The sequence below is a fragment of the Nothobranchius furzeri genome, chromosome 2 (assembly GCF_043380555.1).
Source record: "Nothobranchius furzeri strain GRZ-AD chromosome 2, NfurGRZ-RIMD1, whole genome shotgun sequence".
NCBI lineage: Eukaryota > Metazoa > Chordata > Actinopteri > Cyprinodontiformes > Nothobranchiidae > Nothobranchius > Nothobranchius furzeri.
Window position 1 is genome coordinate 43,443,271 of NC_091742.1, and position 20,400 is coordinate 43,463,670.

Sequence of the window (20,400 nt, forward strand, 5' to 3'; positions counted from 1 at the left end):
CTTCCTTCAAATCCAGGTCAATTTCATTGGCTAGACTGTTTCCTCCTCCCCATAATTCTGACGAGGAGGCAGCTTCCCACCTTCTCTGCCCGGTGCGTGCGCTCGCACGATATGTGTCACGCACTTCAGGGATTCGCCGCTCACAAAGCCTGTTTGTGCACTACAGAGATTCTTCTCTTGGGCAAGCGCTGTCGATCCAGCGTCTTTCACACTGGCTATGTGACGCCATTTCACTCGCTTATACATCATCAGGGTGGGATCCTCCTGAGACACTCAGGGCTTACTCAGCCAGAGGGATTTCCTCTTCTATGGCACTCCACAGTGGTGTGTCGATGGAAGACATTTGTCAGGCTGCTTCATGGGCTTCACCCTGTTCCTTTACTCGTTATTATTTACGAGATGTGTCTTCAGGATCCATCACTCGTTCAGTGCTTGGACCTCAGCAGGCTGAGTGAAAGCATTATGGCACCACATCAGCCCTACTTGAATGAATTTCATCCTCTTGTGGATGAGATTTTTAGTGGGGGCCCCACTCTTCTCTCTGGCTGCCTCAGCCTTTTAAGCCCTGGGCCGAGACTGAGCGACCCTCACTAAAAGGAGACATGTTGGGTGTGTCCATTGGTTGAGATAACCAGTGTGTCGTAAACCCATCCAGCTGTGCATTATTCCAATAGCAGCTCGCTTAAGGGCTAAGACTAGACGAAATAGAACGTTGGTTACGTATTGTAACCCCGGATTCTATGAGTCTAGTCGCAGCCCTTAAGCAAATGGCCCCACTGGTTCTGTTAGGACTAAGAGCCCTCGGAGGCGAACAGTGGAGTGGCTCCACTTATATACCCACAGGGGTGCCCACCATTGGTGGGCATACATTTAAGCTCTTCATGATTGGCTGATGCTGAGATCATCCTTCCAATAGCAGCTAGCTTAAGGGCTGCGACTAGACTCATAGAATCTGGGGTTACAATACGTAACCAACGGTATTGAGTTAACGTTTTACTACTGTAGGTAAAATAGGTGTAACAACCTGTGTAAATGCACCAGAACGCAGGACACCATTTAAATTTTTTTATGCTTCTGATGCACATGAGTAAACCAATCGTATTTGAGTCTCCTCGGTACTCAAGGTGCGTTGCTCTGCATTAACACAAGCCAGTTCTCTTTACATGGCTGAATGAAATTCTAGTCAAAACCATCTGAAGGTTAAATAAATAGCTATACTCCAAGAAATGTAAAAAAATCTTCATTATCTAATGTTCACTGGCTCCTTCCAGGATAGGTCTACTTATTAGAAGTGACAGCTTCATTTCACAGAATGGAGACAAACAACTAGCATAAATGGAACGTAACCTAAATTATTTTTTTCCATCAGCAAAGAACCTCTTTAGTCCGTGACTAGGGCTTAGACTCTTTAAAAAAAAGTGTCTTTTTTAAAAAAAAACGTAACAGCTCACTGTGACTCCGGCACATTTACTTTAAAAAAGGCGATGGTTTTATTGATCCTGGTAACTCACATTTCAATAAGCCATTCTTCCATGTTGCCAAAACAGACAAATTTATCCTTCATCCAGTAAAACACCTGTGATTGCTCCCATTGTTCATAAACAACCATCTGGCTATTCATGCTGGATTTCCAGTTTCTTTGATGTCCTTAGTGGAATAGAGCATGTTTCTTGCCTTGCCCTTGAACGTAATTTGTTCTGCTTTTTTCTCCTCTCCTCCCTATCTTATCCCAAGGCTCTTTGTCCTTTCTTGTGTGCACAGTGCTTTCTGCATTTTTTCTGGAAACTGGAAATTATTAAAAATGGATCTGGTCAGTTGATCTCTCAACGCGATTGACAAAATGTTTTCAACAATGAGAACAGGAGAAGGGGCTCCCAGATGCCCCTCTGGGACAGAGCCCGCTGGGTATATCATGGACTCCCGGATAAAGTGGAAACTGGCTGCACGCACTGAAGTGAGGAGAGTCGGTCCGTGTACATGACGGCCATCCTATTTTACTTTGGAAATAAAAAAATCAAAAAAAATGAAACGAGCCGTTTTGCCGATCACCAATCAAAAAACAAAAGAATGTAAACGAAAGTCTACTCGTTTTTTGTTTTTCTATTTTCAACATAAAAAAGGAAAACGGAAAACAATTTTTTTTTGTTTTTCGATTGTGTATTTCAAGATGAAACTTTTAAATCAGAAAATAAGGCGAAATAGTTCATTTTCTGCCTTAAATTTACCTTTTTCGCTGTGACCCGGAAGTTTACCTGCAAAAATACAAGCGAAGAAGAAAATCGGAAGTTTACTGCAAAAACACGAGAAGGAAAAACAATTACGTTAGCGGCTATCAAAAGACCGGTTTATATTTGGATCATATGTGCGCGAAAGAATGGACGTAGAAACTTTTGTTCTCTTTCGTGGAGGAAAACGAGTCACCATGAGTGGCGGTGACATGTCAGTGGACAAGATATGCAGGATTTTCCAGGTATTCAAACTTTGAAACTGTTAAAGTCTTGAGTAATTAACATGCACCACAACATACTAACTACGATTGGCTAGCTAAACATACACTTTAGCTAGTAATGTGTGTTTTAATCGTCTTCAGCAGACATTACTCAGTGCAGTAAAAATGTATACACGAATATTTCATTGTATTTTATCACATTTACTCAAAATGTATAAATTTGTTCTAAAGTTACATGTTGTATGTGGATACGTTTTCTTAACGTCTTTGTTTATTCTGTTAAATTTGGCAGGTCACTGGAAATAGCCTGTACATTACTGATGACATGAATACAGCAATATTTCCAGATCCTTCTGGAAATTTCACCACCCTCAGTCTCCAACATCGGGGTCATTATGAGGTTCATGGAGATTCAGAACAAGTTCAAAGCCCTCCAATCAGAGCCCTTCCCTCTGCTGCTCCCTTTGCCTTTATGCGCAGAGCCTCGGCTTCTGCATCCACCGAAACACATGCTTCTGCAACTTCTCGATCTAATTTTCCACCCAGACAGTTCCAAAGGTATTTTTTCCAAAAATATAAATAAAAGGAACTTTTGTTTTGGAAAAAATATTTAAGTAATTTTAACTGTAGTTATATCTTTCTCCTAGGTCAGTGCATATTGCAGAAATTGTCAACGACAAACTAACAGCTGCCAGGACAGTGGTCATTCGCTTCTTGGAATCTGATGCAACAGTTGAAAGAATGGCTGTTAAGGTGAAGGAGGCTTTGGGCTGTGTTGAGGAGATTACATTGACAGACAGCCAAGGAAATGAAATTGTGGACTCAGAGGGTACAAGAAGTGAGTTTTTATCATTTGTCATTTAGTATTGGTTAGATGTGAATACCTGTTTTGCAGATGTCAAATTAGTCTTTCCATTCCCAAAGGCTCCAGTTACTGGAAGCAAAACTCCAGAAAAATCTATGCCATCTTTGAGGATGACTTTGTGGAGTTTCAAAATGGTCGAAGACAGAAAACCAGGTATGTAAGCACACATCTAAATTATTTATTTTGTTCAGGGGCAGCAGTAACTCAGGAAGTAGAGCGGATTGGCCAGTGACCAGCAGATTGTGAGACCGATTCCTGGTCCTGCCAGGGTATACTGCTGTTGTGTCCTTGGGCAAGACACTTCACCTGACTTACTTGTGTTGTTGGTGGTCAGAGGGGCTGATGGCACAAAATTACAGCCTCACTTCTGTCAGACCACCTCTGAGTTGGCTGTAGCTACAAAGTAGCTTTCCATCATTGGCATTGTGTGAATGTGTGTGTTAAGAATGGAAAGTGCTTTGAGTGCCTAGAAAAGCACAAACTAAATTTACTCCATTATTTATCCACTACATTTACTGTGTGATACACAAATCCTTTGTTTTGTACTCTTCTAATTAATAGTTGTACTTTATGTCAGTAATATTCAAAATGAAATTGTTTTCTGAATTGTTTCATGGTTATTGTTAAAAAAAAAGTTTCTGAACTAAAATTTAACACACGTTGTAAAAATAAACAATACATCAGTGGTTTACGACACTAAACGACTCACTTAATATTAACTCAACCCTTACAGGCAAAGGTCTGAAGAAACTGGGATCCTTCAAGAGGTTATTGGAAAAATTGATCAGCTTAAGCAAGCTACTGAGACCCTCCAAAATGTCACTGAAGCAATAAACCTGCTGTCTGACCATGCAAAAGTTAAAAGCACAACAGCACGACAAGATGAGCAACTGCACCTTGTCATGGATGCCTTCTGCTGTCATGTTTGCAAAAGTGTGTATAACACAAACAGTAATTGTATTGCATATTCAGTAATTTTTAATATTTTCACTGCATCTAATAATGCTTTTGTTTATTCAATCCTGTTTAGGTCTGATGTCCAAGCCAATGTTTTCCACATGCTGTCAGTCTCTACTGGGATGCCAAACGTGTGTGGAGCAGTGGCTGTTGAACACAAACTACTGTCTGAAATGCAGAGCAGAAGACTTTGAGTTCAAGGTACATGAGGTCAAAGGTCTTAGTGCCGTTTTAGCCTTTTTCAAAGAGGTGCACACAGAATAGTCACTGATGGAACAGTCATTCATTTTCTCAGGAAAAATGTCGCCAAAAAGCTTAAAACAATGTTTTCCCCATCTTAAAACAAATAAGCTAAAGTTTATGGCTCCTTGTTCTTCCATATCACAACCAGTTTATTCTGTGGTTCTAAAATGTAATGTTGTGGTGTAAGGTCTAACCACGTTTTAGGTTACATTCCTCTACTGGAGATGTTAAAAGCACTTTCAAAGTTACTTGAATGTTTTTATTGCACTTAAAACAGTTATATGAAACTGTATTAAACATTTTGTTCTGTAACAGCTTTTACAGTTAATAAACATTTTGTTATTAACCTGATCTAAGCATGTGTAACACAGGCTCTACAACTCACACACATCTTCTGGTGGTATCAATGAGAGATCTTACTGCATCCTGGAAAGGTTCATAATTATGGTTTACCACGTTTTGATATAGTGATGCTAAGTCAAAGTGGGAACCAAACTCTGTTTCAGTCTGTTGCCTGGAGGCTTCTGAGGTAAAAGGATCACACCCAAAAATGGATTCCCTTTTCAAAGCAGATCCAGTTTCCTGTTGATACAGATCAGCTGCAGCAGCTCCAAAAGGCAGAAGATCCTCAGGGACTCTTGCAGGACACCCTTCCTTCGCCAGCTCATTTGGTATTCCTTTCCCTGCACGTATAAGAAGGTTAATGTGGCTTAATAATGAAAACAGTATATACTTGTTTGAAAGTTAATCCAAAATGTGCTAAATTAGGCAACAAAAACAAATCTATGGTTGCAAGTGTAAATACATTTGTATAACATATTGCAAATGTCATTTCATACACCTATAATTGATGGGGTATTTATGTGAAGCTCAAAATTAGTCATTTAATATCCGATAGGTAGAATTATCAGTACACGAAGTTGAGACAAGGCTGGAAATTATTCAGACATTCTACCAATCAGATATTAAATTACTAATTATTTTTGACCCTTTATACCCTGTCATCAATTGTAGGAGGTGTATAAAGTTCCATATGTTATAAAGATTTATTTATATTTGCAACCACATTTCTTTTGATATTGGATTAGCCATTTTAAAAAGATTCAAGCCAATATGTACTAGAAAAAGTCAGATTATTTATGATGAAGAAAAAACACCTGGGATCCTATGTGCGTTCCATGCCTCGATGACATTTGTGATGCCAAGTCCTGCCATTTGACATGTTAGGTTTGACACACAATATTTGGATGTGTTGTCCTCCATGTCTAGGTCCTCCATGTCCACCAGCTGGACCAAAGCTGTCTTTAATGGGTAGTTGACTCTGGCATTTACTTCTGATCACATTCTCTCAATCACATGGTTCTGAGAAAGATACAAAGAGTTTACTCTGTATATGTACTGCCATACACATCTGAATAAGGAGGAATTGATGTTACTCGAGTAGAAGGTGTCTGAACAAACGGCCGCCTTTCATGATTGTGTCTGTGTCCTGCCAGCTTTTCCTGGATGAATAAGGAAAGATAAAACTCTGTGCCACAGTCAACTCTCATCTGGTCCCATAGTCCATAAGAAAGCACTGCAGATCTGATTTAAAAAAGCACACAAATATTTTAAATATGAATGGTGGAAGGACACTGGAACATTTATATTCAAAGAGCAGTTTCCTTGTTTAAATGTAAGACACAGTAAAGTAAAAATGACTGATGAATGTATGTTGTGATTTAAGAAATTTATTTTGATTAATATAACCCACTATCATATGTAATAGTTTTATCTAGGTAGATAGTCAGTTCTGGGTCCTGTATTGAACATCTTTGGTTTGGGAGTGGGACCCAAAATTATTTCATATTTTACCTGTAAACTTCCTCGTAAATAATCAGGTTGTTTTTTATCGGCATAGTGGAATGACCAACAACCTTCTTGCTGAAACCATCAATAGCCATTACATGGGTCACTCCAAACATAACCAGCTTCTCATTTTGATCAACATGGAGCTTGTGACCCATGTATTCTGCATTGTAGGGCACAGGATTCAGATTTCGGGCTCCCTAAATAACACAAACGATTCAAATAATTTACAAACAAAAACAAACATTTCTAAATTACACCAATGATATTTATCACTTCTTTTTCTCTACCTGCTGCCTCATGGTGTGGTAGGGTTGATGAATGCTTCTCAGGATTCTTCCCACTCTGCCCTCAGCAGCTTTCAACCCCTTAGCAGACAAGTATCCGGTCATCATTTTTCGACCAAAGGAGGATCCGGTCTGAAAAAGGTTTATTCACTTTCAACATGAAATTATACATTAAGTGTTGCGTGTAATTAAAAATTAGGGTAGGCTAAGCAATTGTATATATCACAACAACGCATTTTTATAATTAATCAACCTATATAGGCTACATAAATAAATTAAATGCATACCTCGGAAATACTTTGTGCTATTTCAATTTCCAGCCGGTTGTCAGGACAAAATTCTTTAACAAGTCCTTGTTCAGCGCACCACCTCCTCACATTTCTCTCAGAAAATCCCCGCCGTGCCGTTCCAAACTCATGGCATAAAGCAGCAGCGATGTCGCCACATGACATTCCAGTTATCCTTTTTGCTTTGATAAAATCAGCAAACTCGTGCAACGCCATTATTGTACAAGTTGTGGATTAATCCAGATTTTATTTATCTACATGCATGATAACTGATGTCTTCTGATAACGCAATTGTTTTTCCTTCTCGTGTTCTTCTTCGCTTGTATTTTTGCAGGTAAACTTCCGGGTCACAGCGAAAAAGGTAGACAAAGGCAGAAAATGAACTATTTCCCCTTATTTTCTGATTTAAACGTGTCATCTTGAAATACACAATCGAAAAACAAAAAAAAGTTTGTTTTCCGTTTTCCTTTTTTATGTTGAAAATAGAAAAACAAAAAACGAGTTGACTTTCGTTTACATTCTTTTGTTTTTTGATTGGTGATCTGCAAAACGGCTCGTTTCCCTTTTTTTGTTTTTTTATTTCCAAAGGAAAATCGGATGGCCGTCATGTACACGGACCGAGAGTCCCCAACCCTACCTCCCCACCTAGTGGACACTTATGTTGTGTAATGTCTGAAGTCTGTGTGCATACCTGTCTGAGGTGTTTTTTTGCATAGCAAAGCTGCCCTCCCTGTGGAGGTAACTCTGAAGTGCCTTTTTTCCCTCCCCCTGACTCTATCCTCATATAAACCATCATGTTCTATTACGGTTGCGCGACTCGGGTTGCGAATGACCACAGTCACCAATTCTTGTCATGTGTCTATGTCATCAACATACATATATGGACAATGGGTTTCCATAGTCTCCAATAACACGTTTTTGTGCTAAATTTCCTTTGGTTACTGCCCCCATTCTAGATATAATCAATCTATCCTTAGTAAATGGGTATGTACCACAAGATTTCAAGGTTGCTGTAAACAAACTGTTGGGTATTTTAATTTATACTATTGTTCTTATATTACCTTAAAGGAAGTCAGAATTAGATTCTTAATTTGGTAAATTGTAACAAACCTTTAAACAGACAACAAACTCTGCAAAGTGTGACACTTTGCAAAGTGCATAACATACGTTACAAAGCTCGCTTTGTAACGGGTGAGAAAGAATCAGACCATCAGACACGGCGGCCATTTTCCTCTCACAAAGGAGCCGAAGCTCGTGGAGTCAATTTATTGAATACATAAACCACACCCACAATTTATGAACCACCCTTCTTTGCCTTAGGAAGTATACAAAAAGCACAAGAGAAGTTTCTAGAGTTGAGCTAATTCCTTACCTGACTAGTTCGCTTTTAACTAATGGAAAACCCCTTGGTCTTAGAATGCACAGGACAAAGGAATTCTTCCGATACTAGATCTACAAGTTTCTTGGTCTGGCAGAAACTCCCTGGTTTGGCTGGTTTGGCCTCAAATAATAGAACAATATGCCTAAAGCAGAAAGGAGGTGCTGAAACATACACAGTAAACAAGTAAGGGTTTTTCCTAACAACATTTCACAAAGGAAAAGATTTCACAACAAAGATGAACAATTAAAAATACCTAACAATCCCTCCTGATGTTCATTTTTGTTGTTTTAACAAATCAGAATAAGATGTCACTAACCCAATAATCAAAAAACACGAATTATGAATCAATACAGTGATTTTAGCTTAACAATAACCCAAACACCAAAATCTACTTTATCCTGTGTGCCTAGTTTTATTAAGATAACCATAACAGGTGCAAGAAACTTGAACACGAGTTGACACCAATTATCAGATACCAGCCAACTCAGTCGATCCGTTGGATTTCAGGAAGTTGCTAGAGGGGGAAAGTTGATGTTAAAACAATGTTTTCCATAGAATGGTGTTGCCCTTTCGTCGAGATGAAACAGAAGGCTCATCACAGACCCAGACTCTTTCTTCAGCTCAAATGTCCTCGTAAGGACGCCCATCTTCAAGCAACGTGAAGTGGGGGGTAGGGAGCCAACCTGCACTTTGGGCCACACCAGTTGTGTGGCAGGAGAGAGAGAGATTCTGAGAGATGGTGAGGGGATGTCTTTTGGACAGGGAGCCATGAAACCAGACGGGAGATTTGGGGTACTGGATACGTCGTTGGAGGCAGGTCACAGTGTCGTGTGGACGGACCCAGGAGCGGTCTCAAACACCAGATGCTGATTCCGTTGTTCCTCCCAACTGCTGCTATTCCTCTCGTTCCATCAGAGGCTGAGGGGCAGTTTCAGAGCAAAGTGCAATCCCCCACCATCAGCAGCGACATGGTGGATTGGCCCTGCAAGCTTAAGGCAGATCGTTTACTTATCTGCCGTCCTCGGCGAGCCTGCATGCATTTCATCCGATGATGGTCAGTTGTAGAGGCCCTCTCAGCAATATGCAGCAGCGGGAGGGATGAGATGAGTGACCTTGATGCCTCATTTGTGGTGGTATCACGGGCAACAGGACCCCAAACTCCTTGGTTCTATGGCCTGCGGTGAGAAAGAGCAAAAGGGTCATTGTGGCTTTTTGACATATTCAGCAACAACCATTCAGTATACAGTCCAGTTTGGATTCCAAATGGGGCCAAAAGTCACCTGAAATTTACCATCATTATCCTTAAGCTGGAATCAACTCATATAATTATCAGCAAACTATACCAAACTACATTCATCAATTCATCTTCCATGTTGTATTAAACAACCCACACCCTTAGTTTATGTAACCCAATAACTGGTTGATAAGACTCATTTAACAAGAAGTTTTTAGGTTTATGAAAAAGCCAAACACCTTTATGTAAAAACAGTAAGTCAAATTATTATGGCCAGATATGTCACCTTGGCCAAGAGTCTGCTTATGACAAGAATCCAAGAAATAAAAACAAAATCTCACATCAGGATGTTCTTACTTGTTTACGGATCAGGCAACTTAAAGGCAAAATAAAACATTTAAACAACAGTCATAGTAAAAGAAAATATGTAAATATATCAATCCAGGAGTTAGAAAACCAAACTGAATAAACTCAAACAACTTTAACTTATTATAACACAAAATCATTAGATTTGAAAAGACTATTCAGCAAAAGAAAGGAACAGAGCTTTAACAATTAACCCTAAGAAATCTATGTATACCAGGCTGAGATCACTGCTTTTTGCTTCAGGGTGAGCCAAAGGCCAAAATAACAAAGAATAAACGTAAATACTCAATAACCCTCGAAGTACCATATATCTGCCTAGCTTATCAAACAAGCAAAGGGTTAAACAGAAATGGCAGCTCACCCTTACTATAGCAGTATTAAAACACAATTTACACCAAGCAAAACGTCCTTAATTAGAAGTTAGTGACTGGGTCAGAACATTTCTGTCTCTTTTGTCCTTTACTGATAAAGATCTGAGACAAACCTTTGTTGGCTCAGAGCCAGAAAACACTTATCTGATTAGCATAAGCAGCTCAACCAGTTTTGAGCTGGACTGACTCTTTCAGCAGCAGCAGACTTTGAAAAACAAATCAAATGAAGATTTAACAGAATATCAGGGAACCAGGGAAATTCAAACGATGACAACCATTATTTTGGAATGCTCAATCTGTAGTTTTGTATGCAAACCGGCACTACAGCCTTTTAATACCCGGGTTTTAGGTTGTCACCCCCTGAAATCTGGATATGTAGGTTTGGTAAATTCGCACTCCCAGAAAGTAAAAAGTAAAGATAAACCCAATATACAATTAACTGCAAATAAAAGAACATAGGATGGAGTCAGAGTACTTTAAACCAAGCTTTTCATATGTCTCATGCACTGCACTGTGCAGAATTCTATACATAGACTAGGCCTCCCAGCTACTCTGCCTCCACAGGAACTCGAATCTAGTAAAACCAGATCTGTGTTAGAATTTGCACAAAGGAAAAGAGTTTATCACTTGAAAATGGCAATAAGGCACCTTCTTTACAGTTATACATCATATGAAAAAACCAAGCAGAAACTATTCATGGGGCTTTGTACCACATTAATACCAAATCATACTTTACAGTAAAGGCACCTTCTAATTCTGTAACTCATTCATCACAAAAGAGAAATCTAAACCCTACGTGATCTATTCGTGTCAACCACAAACCCTGGAAAATCTAGTTTCTAACAGGAAAATAATAAATTGCAGGGATCTGGTTTAAGTTAACCCTCTTACTCATTCGTCAACACCACAAAGTCAGTTTGTCACTTCAAAGATTCTATCAGCAGTCACACACCCATGGAGATAACAGCAAACTTTTAGCCACACCAACCATTCTCATGTCATCCTTTATGGGGAAAATAGAAATTTTAACGCTGACATGAGGTCTCTGCCTAGAAGATTTAACAGGCAGCCTGATGATTGACAGGCTCACGGCTAGGTCGGCTCCTCTATGTTTGGAAACCCCTGCCTCTTGTGGGGACCCTTATTGGGCTCTGTTATCTGGGCCATCTGACTAGGAGGGACAGTCACATGACATGTGACCTTGACCTCCACAAGTCCAACAAATGAGTGGCTGTGAGTGGTCTAGTGAGGACCACTGTCTCTGATTGCTGTTACGTCCACCCCTCTGGGGATTAAACTTTCCTCTGTAGCTACCCTGTTGGTACTAAACAGCTTTCTTTTTTTCCACACACACACTCACACACACACACACACACACACACAATTGAGCACACCGTTTCAGAATTGCCTCTAGATTCATACTTTCTCATACATGCACAGACAGACATTCTCATACTTGCACAGACAGACAGACAGACAGACAGAAAAACAGATAGACAGACAAACAGAGAAACAGACAAACAGACAGAACAGACAGAAAGACAGAACCGGTTCAAAACTTCAAAATTGTAGCTACACAATCACAATTAGAAGAACCTGCAGGTTTCATACACTCAAAAACTCAGATATGCACACACACTGATGCTCAGAACTGCAGTTGAGTTTTACAACATTCCTGAAGTCCTAAGGCACGCATACCTACACAGCAGCTTTCACACACACAGAAACACAATGAGTCGGCAGACGCACAGAATGACAAGGAGTGACTTTTAGAACGGTTTGGATTCTTTTAGCCAATTATAACGATGATTACTCTCTGCACCATGAAATTTTATTTAACATCCCAGTGACAGTGTGATTTTTAGCATCTATCCTTTCCACTCGACACCAGCACATGGGCTCCGTGCTGCGTGTATATGGGTTCACAACGGTTTTAGGCCCACTACACATTCACCTGTATTTACCACCCACAGCATTGTGGGCTGCCTGTGCCCCGCAGACACAAACGAATTACAACCTCCTTTTCACAAGTCCAGGTCTACAGCCAGGGTTCACGTCTCAGTGCTACCTCTACGGTTCACACGTGTAACCCTTAAATGGACAAGAAAACATCTTTTCGTGCGTGAATGCCTAGTCACCACACTCAGCTTAAAAACACACTGCCAACTAGTTATTTAGGAAAAGGGTGCAATTTAATTTAGGTACTTACTTGGCGTTCCTCGTCCTGGTAGAGCGAGAGCCATAGGCGGAAGCTCGCCTGCGGAGCAGCCGGCCGGAGAGCAATTCAGCTGGCCGGACATTAATGAGGAAGTGAACATGCGGCTCCCCGAAGGCGATCTCCCATCAGAAGGCATCTGCTACCCTGCTCGAAGGACCATTAACTGTTAGGTATTTTTATATGCGCCACCTGAAATAACACACCTTACATAATTAGAAATTGAGGAAAGAGGGAGAAGGCCCAAACTCCCTCCGGAGCTTTCCATCGTCTCTCTCCCATATTACATCTCCTCCATTACCTTAAAGGACGACACACACAGAGAGAGAGAGTGTAGATTGATTATTCGTAATTTCCATGACCCTGAATCGATATGCAAGAGCTGGGCGCAGAAAGCCCGTCCATGGAGCCAAACGGAGGCTCACCCCCACTCAGCTCACAGACAAAACCCTCAGCTCACCAGCTCTGCATGCCCGCATTCTCCACCAATATAGTGGGTATTTTAATTTATAATATTGTTCTTATATTACCTTAAAGGAAGTCAGGATTAGATTCTTAATTTGGTAAATTGTAACAAACCTTTAAACAGACAACAAACTGCAAAGTGTGACACTTTGCAAAGGCCATAACATACGTTACAAAGCTCACTTAACGGGTGAGAAAGAATCAGACCATCAGACAGGGCGGCCATTTTCCTCTCACAAAGGAGCCGAAGCTCGTGGAGTCAATTTATTGAATACATAAACCACACCCACAATTTATGAACCACCCTTCTTTGCCTTAGGAAGTATACAAAAAACACAAGAGAAGTTTCTAGAGTTGAGCTAATTCCCTACCTGACTAGTTCGCTTTTAACTAATGGAAAACCCCTTGGTCTTAGAATGCACAGGACAAAGGAATTCTTCCGATACTAGATCTACAAGTTTCTTGGTCTGGCAGAAACTCCCTGGTTTGGCCTCAAATAATAGAACAATATGCCTAAAGCAGAAAGGAGGTGCTGAAACATACACAGTAAACAAGTAAGGGTTTTTCCTAACAACATTTCACAAAGGAAAAGATTTCACAACAAAGATGAACAATTAAAAATACCTAACACAAACCTTCACTTAAGAAGCCTTCTCTGGATCCAGATGACCCAATGAATTATAGACCAATATCTAACGTTCCATTTTTATCCAAAGTCCTGGAGAAAATAGTGGCCATCCAAGTATGTGAGCATTTAAACACCAATGCTCTGTTTGAGGAATCTCAGTCTGGTTTTAGAGAGTATCACAGCACTGAAACTGCATTAGGGAGAGTTACAAATGATATTCTCATGGCCTCAGATAAGAATCTTGTGTCTGTTCTAGTCTTGTTAGATCTCAGTGCTGCCTTTGACACAGTTGATCACAATGTTCTTTTAGAAAGACTTGAACATGTTGTAGGGATCAAAGGAACAGCGTTAGGCTGGTTTCAATCCTACCTGTCTGACAGATTTCATTTTGTAAATATACATGACAAATCTTCATACTCCAGGGTTACTTGCGGAGTACCACAGGGTTCAGTGCTTGGACCAATTCTTTTTACTATACCGTAAATCCTCTAATACAGGCCGGTATTCAATTAAAGGCCGGGTCTCCAATTCTGGCCGGTGTCTGAGTCAGCGGAGGTAAATAATGGCCGGTCTCTTATTGTGGCCGGATGGCATGTGGTAACAAGCAAGTACGAGCGTCCCAGCGGCAGGGTTATAGTTCCCAAATCAACCAGCAGGAGGCAGTAGAGGTTCACGCAGACCTTTATTAGGCCTTTTCTTCAACGCTTTGTAACGCTACAGACACGATCCTCTATCACGCTCCTACCACACAGAGTCACGGTGTCAGTTAACTATGCTAATTCAACCCGCTCCACAGAACACACATCACCTTCCCTGTGGCTTACATAACACTCACACAACACGCAAATCAGCACATAGGAACTAGCAGAACGATAGGAAACACATATAACACAATACCCAGAATGCACCTGGCTTACAACCCCAGCCAGGTCATTACACTATCAAGTTCAAAGAGAACGTGCTGATTATGCTGCAGAACCCTCTGGAGAGCAGCAGTAGGGGGTGTATGAACTACAGTAATCCCTCATTTATCGCGGTAGATGCGTTCCAGACCTGGCCGCGATAGGTGAAAATCCGCGAAGTAGGGACTCCCAGCATGCCCCTCGCGGGGATTCCCTTCACGTCGCACCTACGTCACAAACCGCGGCTATAAACGGAAGTCGCCTTTCCAGCTCACCACTCAGTCATCGTTTCTTCAGATTCACGATCAGAGTTTCCAACCTACCGATCAATCCAACGAACTATCAGCTCATAGTAAGTTATCTTACTTACTTCTGGAAAGCCCGGCATTTCCGTGTCACTTCGTTGACGCTCGAACGCTCGGGGGTTTCCAAGATCAGCCGGCGTTTCACCGACGCTCTCACTTCCGCGTCTGTGAAACCACGCTCCCTATTGAATTATCGTATGATCACATTCTCTTTTTGGGGGTAAAACTCAAGTGCCAGACCGTAGGTACTGACACGCGATCGTTCATGTCGGTTAATTTTTAATGTTTTCTGTCTTTTATTTGCGCCTGATGTGTATCGCTGCTGTGGAGCGGGGCGCATCAACTTGTCCTCCGACGCACAGATCACAGCAGGGAGCGCTCAGCTGTTTTCGCGGTCGGTAGATCTGCCTCCTGAGCACGGCCACAGTAACAATCAGGTGTCGCCACCTCAAAAACTAATTTAACACGCGATCGTTCATGTCAGTTCATTTCCTTTAATTTTTTCTGTCTTTTATTTGCGCCTGATGTGTTTCGCTGCATGCTGTGGAGCGGGACGCTGCGCGCATCACCTTGTCCTCCGACGCACTGATCACTGATACAGCCGCCAAACAGCAAGCGCTCCGCTGTTTTTGCGGTCGGTAGATCTTTTAGAACTGCAGTTCAAAGGTAACTCATGAGGTGAATATATATATGAACCCAGGTAGCAGTTTTTCTTTAGGATTGAGAGGAGATGCAGGAAGATAATAAACAGACAGGACAGAAAAATAGTCAAATAAAAACACGTTAGTTTTTGTACCTGCTGTTGCAACAAACAGACACCATTGAAGGTCATCAGAAGTGAGGAACAGAAAATGAAATAATTATTTTAATGTTTAGAGCAGCAGGAACTCCGAGAGGCTGCAGGCACATCAGTGAGTTTGTGGCCGCTGCGCAGGGGGAGAGGGGAGAGGGCTGAAGCAGGGGGAGGGGGGAGAGGGCTGAAGCAGGAACTACCGTTGTTAAAAGAAATGTGTTTAACTTTGAAAATGTGGGCGCACTTTTAATTGTCAAAAACTCCAGCGAACCATTAGTTCATTTTGCTCAAATAGAAATAGAGGCCTGCCTCTAATACTGGTCCTCCTTCCATTAAAGGCCTGGAGCTTGATGAGCTTGAGTCAAATACAGGCCCGGGCCTGTATTAGAGGATTTACGGTATATATGCTCCCAATTGGTAAAATCATTAGACAGCATGGGATAAACTTCCACTGTTATGCTGACGATACTCAGCTATATTTATCCATTAACCCTGATGAACCTAATCGGTTGGGTAGATTACAGGCTTGTCTTGAGGACATAAAAAGTTGGATGACTCTAAACTTCTTGCTTTTAAATCAAGACAAGACTGAAGTTCTCATCTTTGGACCAGAAATCCAGAAAAGGAAATTGCTTAGCCAATCGCCTGACCTGAATGGCATTACATTAATCTCTGAGAACAAAGTAAGGAACCTTGGTGTTATCTTTGACCAGGACATGTCATTCAAATCCCAGGTTTCACAAGTTTGCAGGATTTCCTTTTTCCACCTTCGGAATATTGCTAAGATTAGAAGCATCCTTTCCAGAAGTGATGCTGAAAAACTAGTTCATGCATTTATTACATCAAGACTGGATAACTGTAATTCATTGCTCTCAGGAAGTCCACAGAATGTAGTTAAAAGTCTTCAGCTTGTCCAAAATGCTGCAGCTAGAGTTCTGATGAGAATTAAAAAGAGAGATCATATCTCTCCTGTCTTAGCTTCCCTACATTGGCTACCTGTTAAATTCAGAATAGATTTTAAGATCCTCCTTCTCACATATAAAGCTCTTAATAATCAAGCTCCATCATACATCAGTGATCTGATTGTTCCATACGTTCCTAACCGAGCACTTTGCTCTCAGACTGCAGGTCTACTGGTGGTTCCCAGAATATCTAAAATTAGGATGGGAGGCAGATCTTTTAGTTATCAGGCTCCTCTCCTGTGGAACCAGCTCCCAGCTTTAGTCCGTGAGGCGGACACTTTGTCTACTTTTAAGAATAGGCTTAAAACATTTTTATTTGATAGGGCCTATGGTTAAAATCTGATGTTACCCTAAATCTGGACAAGTGGGGGAGTACAGGGAGGTGGAGTGTACAGTCGGTAAAGACGGCTCTCCCTTGCCCTGCCTCCAACATGCCTCCATCTAAATAGGATAGATTATCCAGAGTTTTCTCTGTAGTTATGCTGCTATAGGCTTAGACTGCTGGAGGATACACTGACCACTTTTCACACTCTACTGCTTTCTTCTACTATCTGCTCTTTAACCGTACTATTTTGTGCAATTTCAGCTGTTAACTTTATTTTCTCTGTAAGTGTTTTTCTCCCCAGAAGAAGCTAGAACAACGTTCTGCTGAGCTGTGGTGGCCTCAAGGAGGGGGCCATCGACTAGCACACTGCTGCTAACCACTAAAACATTCTCCCTCTCCTGATAATAACTCTTTGCTTTCCTTGACGTTGGATGTGCTAATACTAGTTTATCCGTTTAATTATAGATCCACTAGGATAAATACAATAAATTTTATCTTTCACCAAATAGAATATTTACTAAGACATCACAATATAACTATAGACACATTACTAGTCTGTGTGTGTGTGTGTGTGTGTGTGTGTGTGTGTGTGTGTGTGTGTGTGTGTGTGTGTGTGTGTGTGTGTGTGTGTGTGTGTGTGTGTGTGTGTGTCTGCTCCGTCTTCTCGATCCCCAGTGAGTCGTGGAGGATGGCTGCTTATACTGAGCCGGGATTCTCTGGAGGTTTCTTCCTGTTAAAAGGGAGTTTTTCTCTCCACTGTCGCTTTATGCTTGCTTAGTATGAGAATTGCTGTATAGTCACTAACACTTGTCAGTGACTTGATGCAATTTGCTGGGTTCCTTATATAGGAAAAATTATTTCTGACTGGCCTAATGAACTGTCCTGAATTGGAATGTTTATTATGTGAAGTGCCTTGAGATGACTCTTGTCGTGATTTGGCGCTATATAAATGAACTTGAATTGAATTGAATTGAAAATGGGAGGTGGCCACCACCGCCATTTTGACCGTGTCACAGGTTCCGTCAAGCCCAGACAATTCCATAAAAGGGAAGAGAGGAGGAGCTGAGGGTGGGGCTGTAAGGCTGGGATCAACTGACGACACCCGGTCGAACTAGCTACAAGCTAACCTGAAGCTAACCCAAAGCTAATGCAGAGGTGGGAGCTAAGCTAACGGAGGTAGCAACCTAGCTACAACCGGAGTTAACTGTGCACAACACCAGAGCTTCTGAGTCAGAGATACGCCGGGCTGACCGCTGGGTAAAACCGAGTGGAACACAGAGGTGGTCTTGGAGACCTCCACAAGCTGGCAGCCGCACAGCAGACAAGCGCCGCTGCGATCTGAGATGCGCAGAGCTGCTGCTGGGGAGAACCGGGTAGAAAGGTTTCCATCCCAGAGCTCCACAAGCTAGCAGCCCGCGCAGCAGTCAGAAGCCGTGATCAGACAGAGATGCACCGAGCTGCGGGGAGGGGAGAACCGGGTGGAAAACATCGGTCTCCCGAGAGCTCCACAAGCCGATAGTGGGAACCCAGCTCCACCAACATGTTATATTTCAACCCATTTTCTAAAGTGCAGCATTATGTTAAATGCACTGGGTTTTACCCTATTACATTTAAATTTCATGGTTAAACAGTACATGTTAAAATCTAAGCTCAGCTCGGCAGTGACCTAAAATACATAAATATAATTTTACTTACCGAAAAAAAGAAGTGGAGACTCCTTGGACAGTCTATTAGTGCAATTAATGCCACAGCAAGTCATTTTGTCCAACAATTGCTCAAATAATATCCAAAACAGAATACTCAAACACAGAGACTCAAAATCCCGGAACAGTTTCCAAGCCAGGCCGAGGCTCTACTGAGGCCTTTCCACGGAGCTAGCTCTGTGGTCACGTGGGTCAGATGCTCATTAATTATACAGAATTTTAGGCTTTTAATACACTTAAACAGAAGAGTGAGAAAAAAATTCACCCCCTCAGAGTTGCCATGAGTATAAACTAGATAATTTAAACCAAAAACATGTTTTGGTACCAGGCTGTAAACATGTTTATTTCTGCAGTGAAATTGGTATTTTTAACATGGGAGTCAATGAGGATTTGCTCGCTTCTGACACCAGCCCCAAGTGGATGAGGGTGGAACTGAAATTTTTGGTACTTCCGGGTTGGGACCAATTTTTGAGCCGCATTGTGGGGGCTTGGTCTATGTATGTATGTCTGATCTCAGAATTGTGTGTACTGAAACTCCAATTTCCCTCTGGGATTAATAAAATATTTTTGAATTTGAATTTGTTACAAATCAGTAAATGCATTTAGTCCTCAAGGGCTCCCGTAGCAGGAAATATGGCATCTAATATGGCATTGAGACTTAGACAAGTCCCCATGTATTTTGAGCCAGATTTTAATGGTTAGATCTTACGAAGCCAACAACTGGGCACCATTTCATTTATTTTCAACAACATTTTGCTAAACATTTCCAATGGTTAATGATAAAAACTAGACATTGTCCCTTTAATATCATGATTCCAGCGTTCCAGTCCCCAACTTCACACCAGACCATACCTTAAACTCCACTTCCCAGCATTCCCCGCACCGGTATCCGCAATCCCACGTCATCAGGCTCAGCCTATATCAGGAAGCCACCCACAACACTCATGACTCAGTCATCGCTCTGTCAGTGGCCTCAGCATTCCCATTTTGGGTCAGTTAACAGCGCCTAACACAGTAGGGTGTTTTGTTTTAGTTCAGCCTTTGCTTTTCCAGTGCGTCAGCTCACTCTGTCATGTTGCGCATTTAGAGCTCCCACACTCACTTCACTTAGTGGCTTCCTGACTGCTGCGGCTCATTATCCATGCCTGGTGATCAAAGCTTGCTCTGTTCCTGTCCAGTTCTCAGTTCCACGTCGAACATCTTAGAGCTCCTATGCCCACCTCATCCAGCTGCAACTTAAGCAAGCACCTCGGCTCAATAGGTCACACCGGAGCGCCCACAGCTTCCGCACCCACCCCATCCTTTAGCTCCCTATCTGTTCCATCTCGTTTAGTCACGCCAGATGGTTATGATTTTCAACTGGACCTGTCGTCGTGCCTTCAAGATTCACGCCAGTCGACCCAGAGCTTCCACGCCCACCTTAACCAGTTGCATCTGAACAGTAAGCCTGTTTTTCCACATTGACCCAAATATAAGACGAGGATATTTTTCATTGAAAATAATTTTAAAATGTGGGGTCGTTTTATAATCAGGGTCTAAGTATTTACACATGCTGATATTTATCTGGGGTCATTACACACCTGTAACAGCAGAGGGTGCCAGGCTGTGTGTTCTCAACAGGAGAAAAAAAAAATGGAGATGGGAGGTCCGGAGCAGCGTGGGCCAAAAGTGAGGCAAGTTAACAAGCTGAGGCAAAGTTATGCTAATTTTAAGATGACGGTGGTCAATTCAGCAGAGGTGTCAAAGATTGCATGCATGGATGTCCTGGATAACAGTGAGGATGACGTTCTGGGAGGAGCCGGCAGGACAGGTGT

The 20,400-nt window shown here is 41.7% G+C and overlaps 1 protein-coding gene across 1 annotated transcript; it reads left to right on the plus strand.

The window, feature by feature from the left end:
• Positions 1 to 15,997: 15,997 nt before the first annotated feature.
• LOC139066286 (uncharacterized) lies at positions 15,998 to 16,973 on the plus strand (the record flags this gene model as incomplete). Its single annotated transcript, XM_070548733.1, has 1 exon — positions 15,998 to 16,973. A coding segment is annotated over one exon (897 nt), but the record flags the coding sequence as incomplete, so codon positions are not given.
• Positions 16,974 to 20,400: the final 3,427 nt, after the last annotated feature.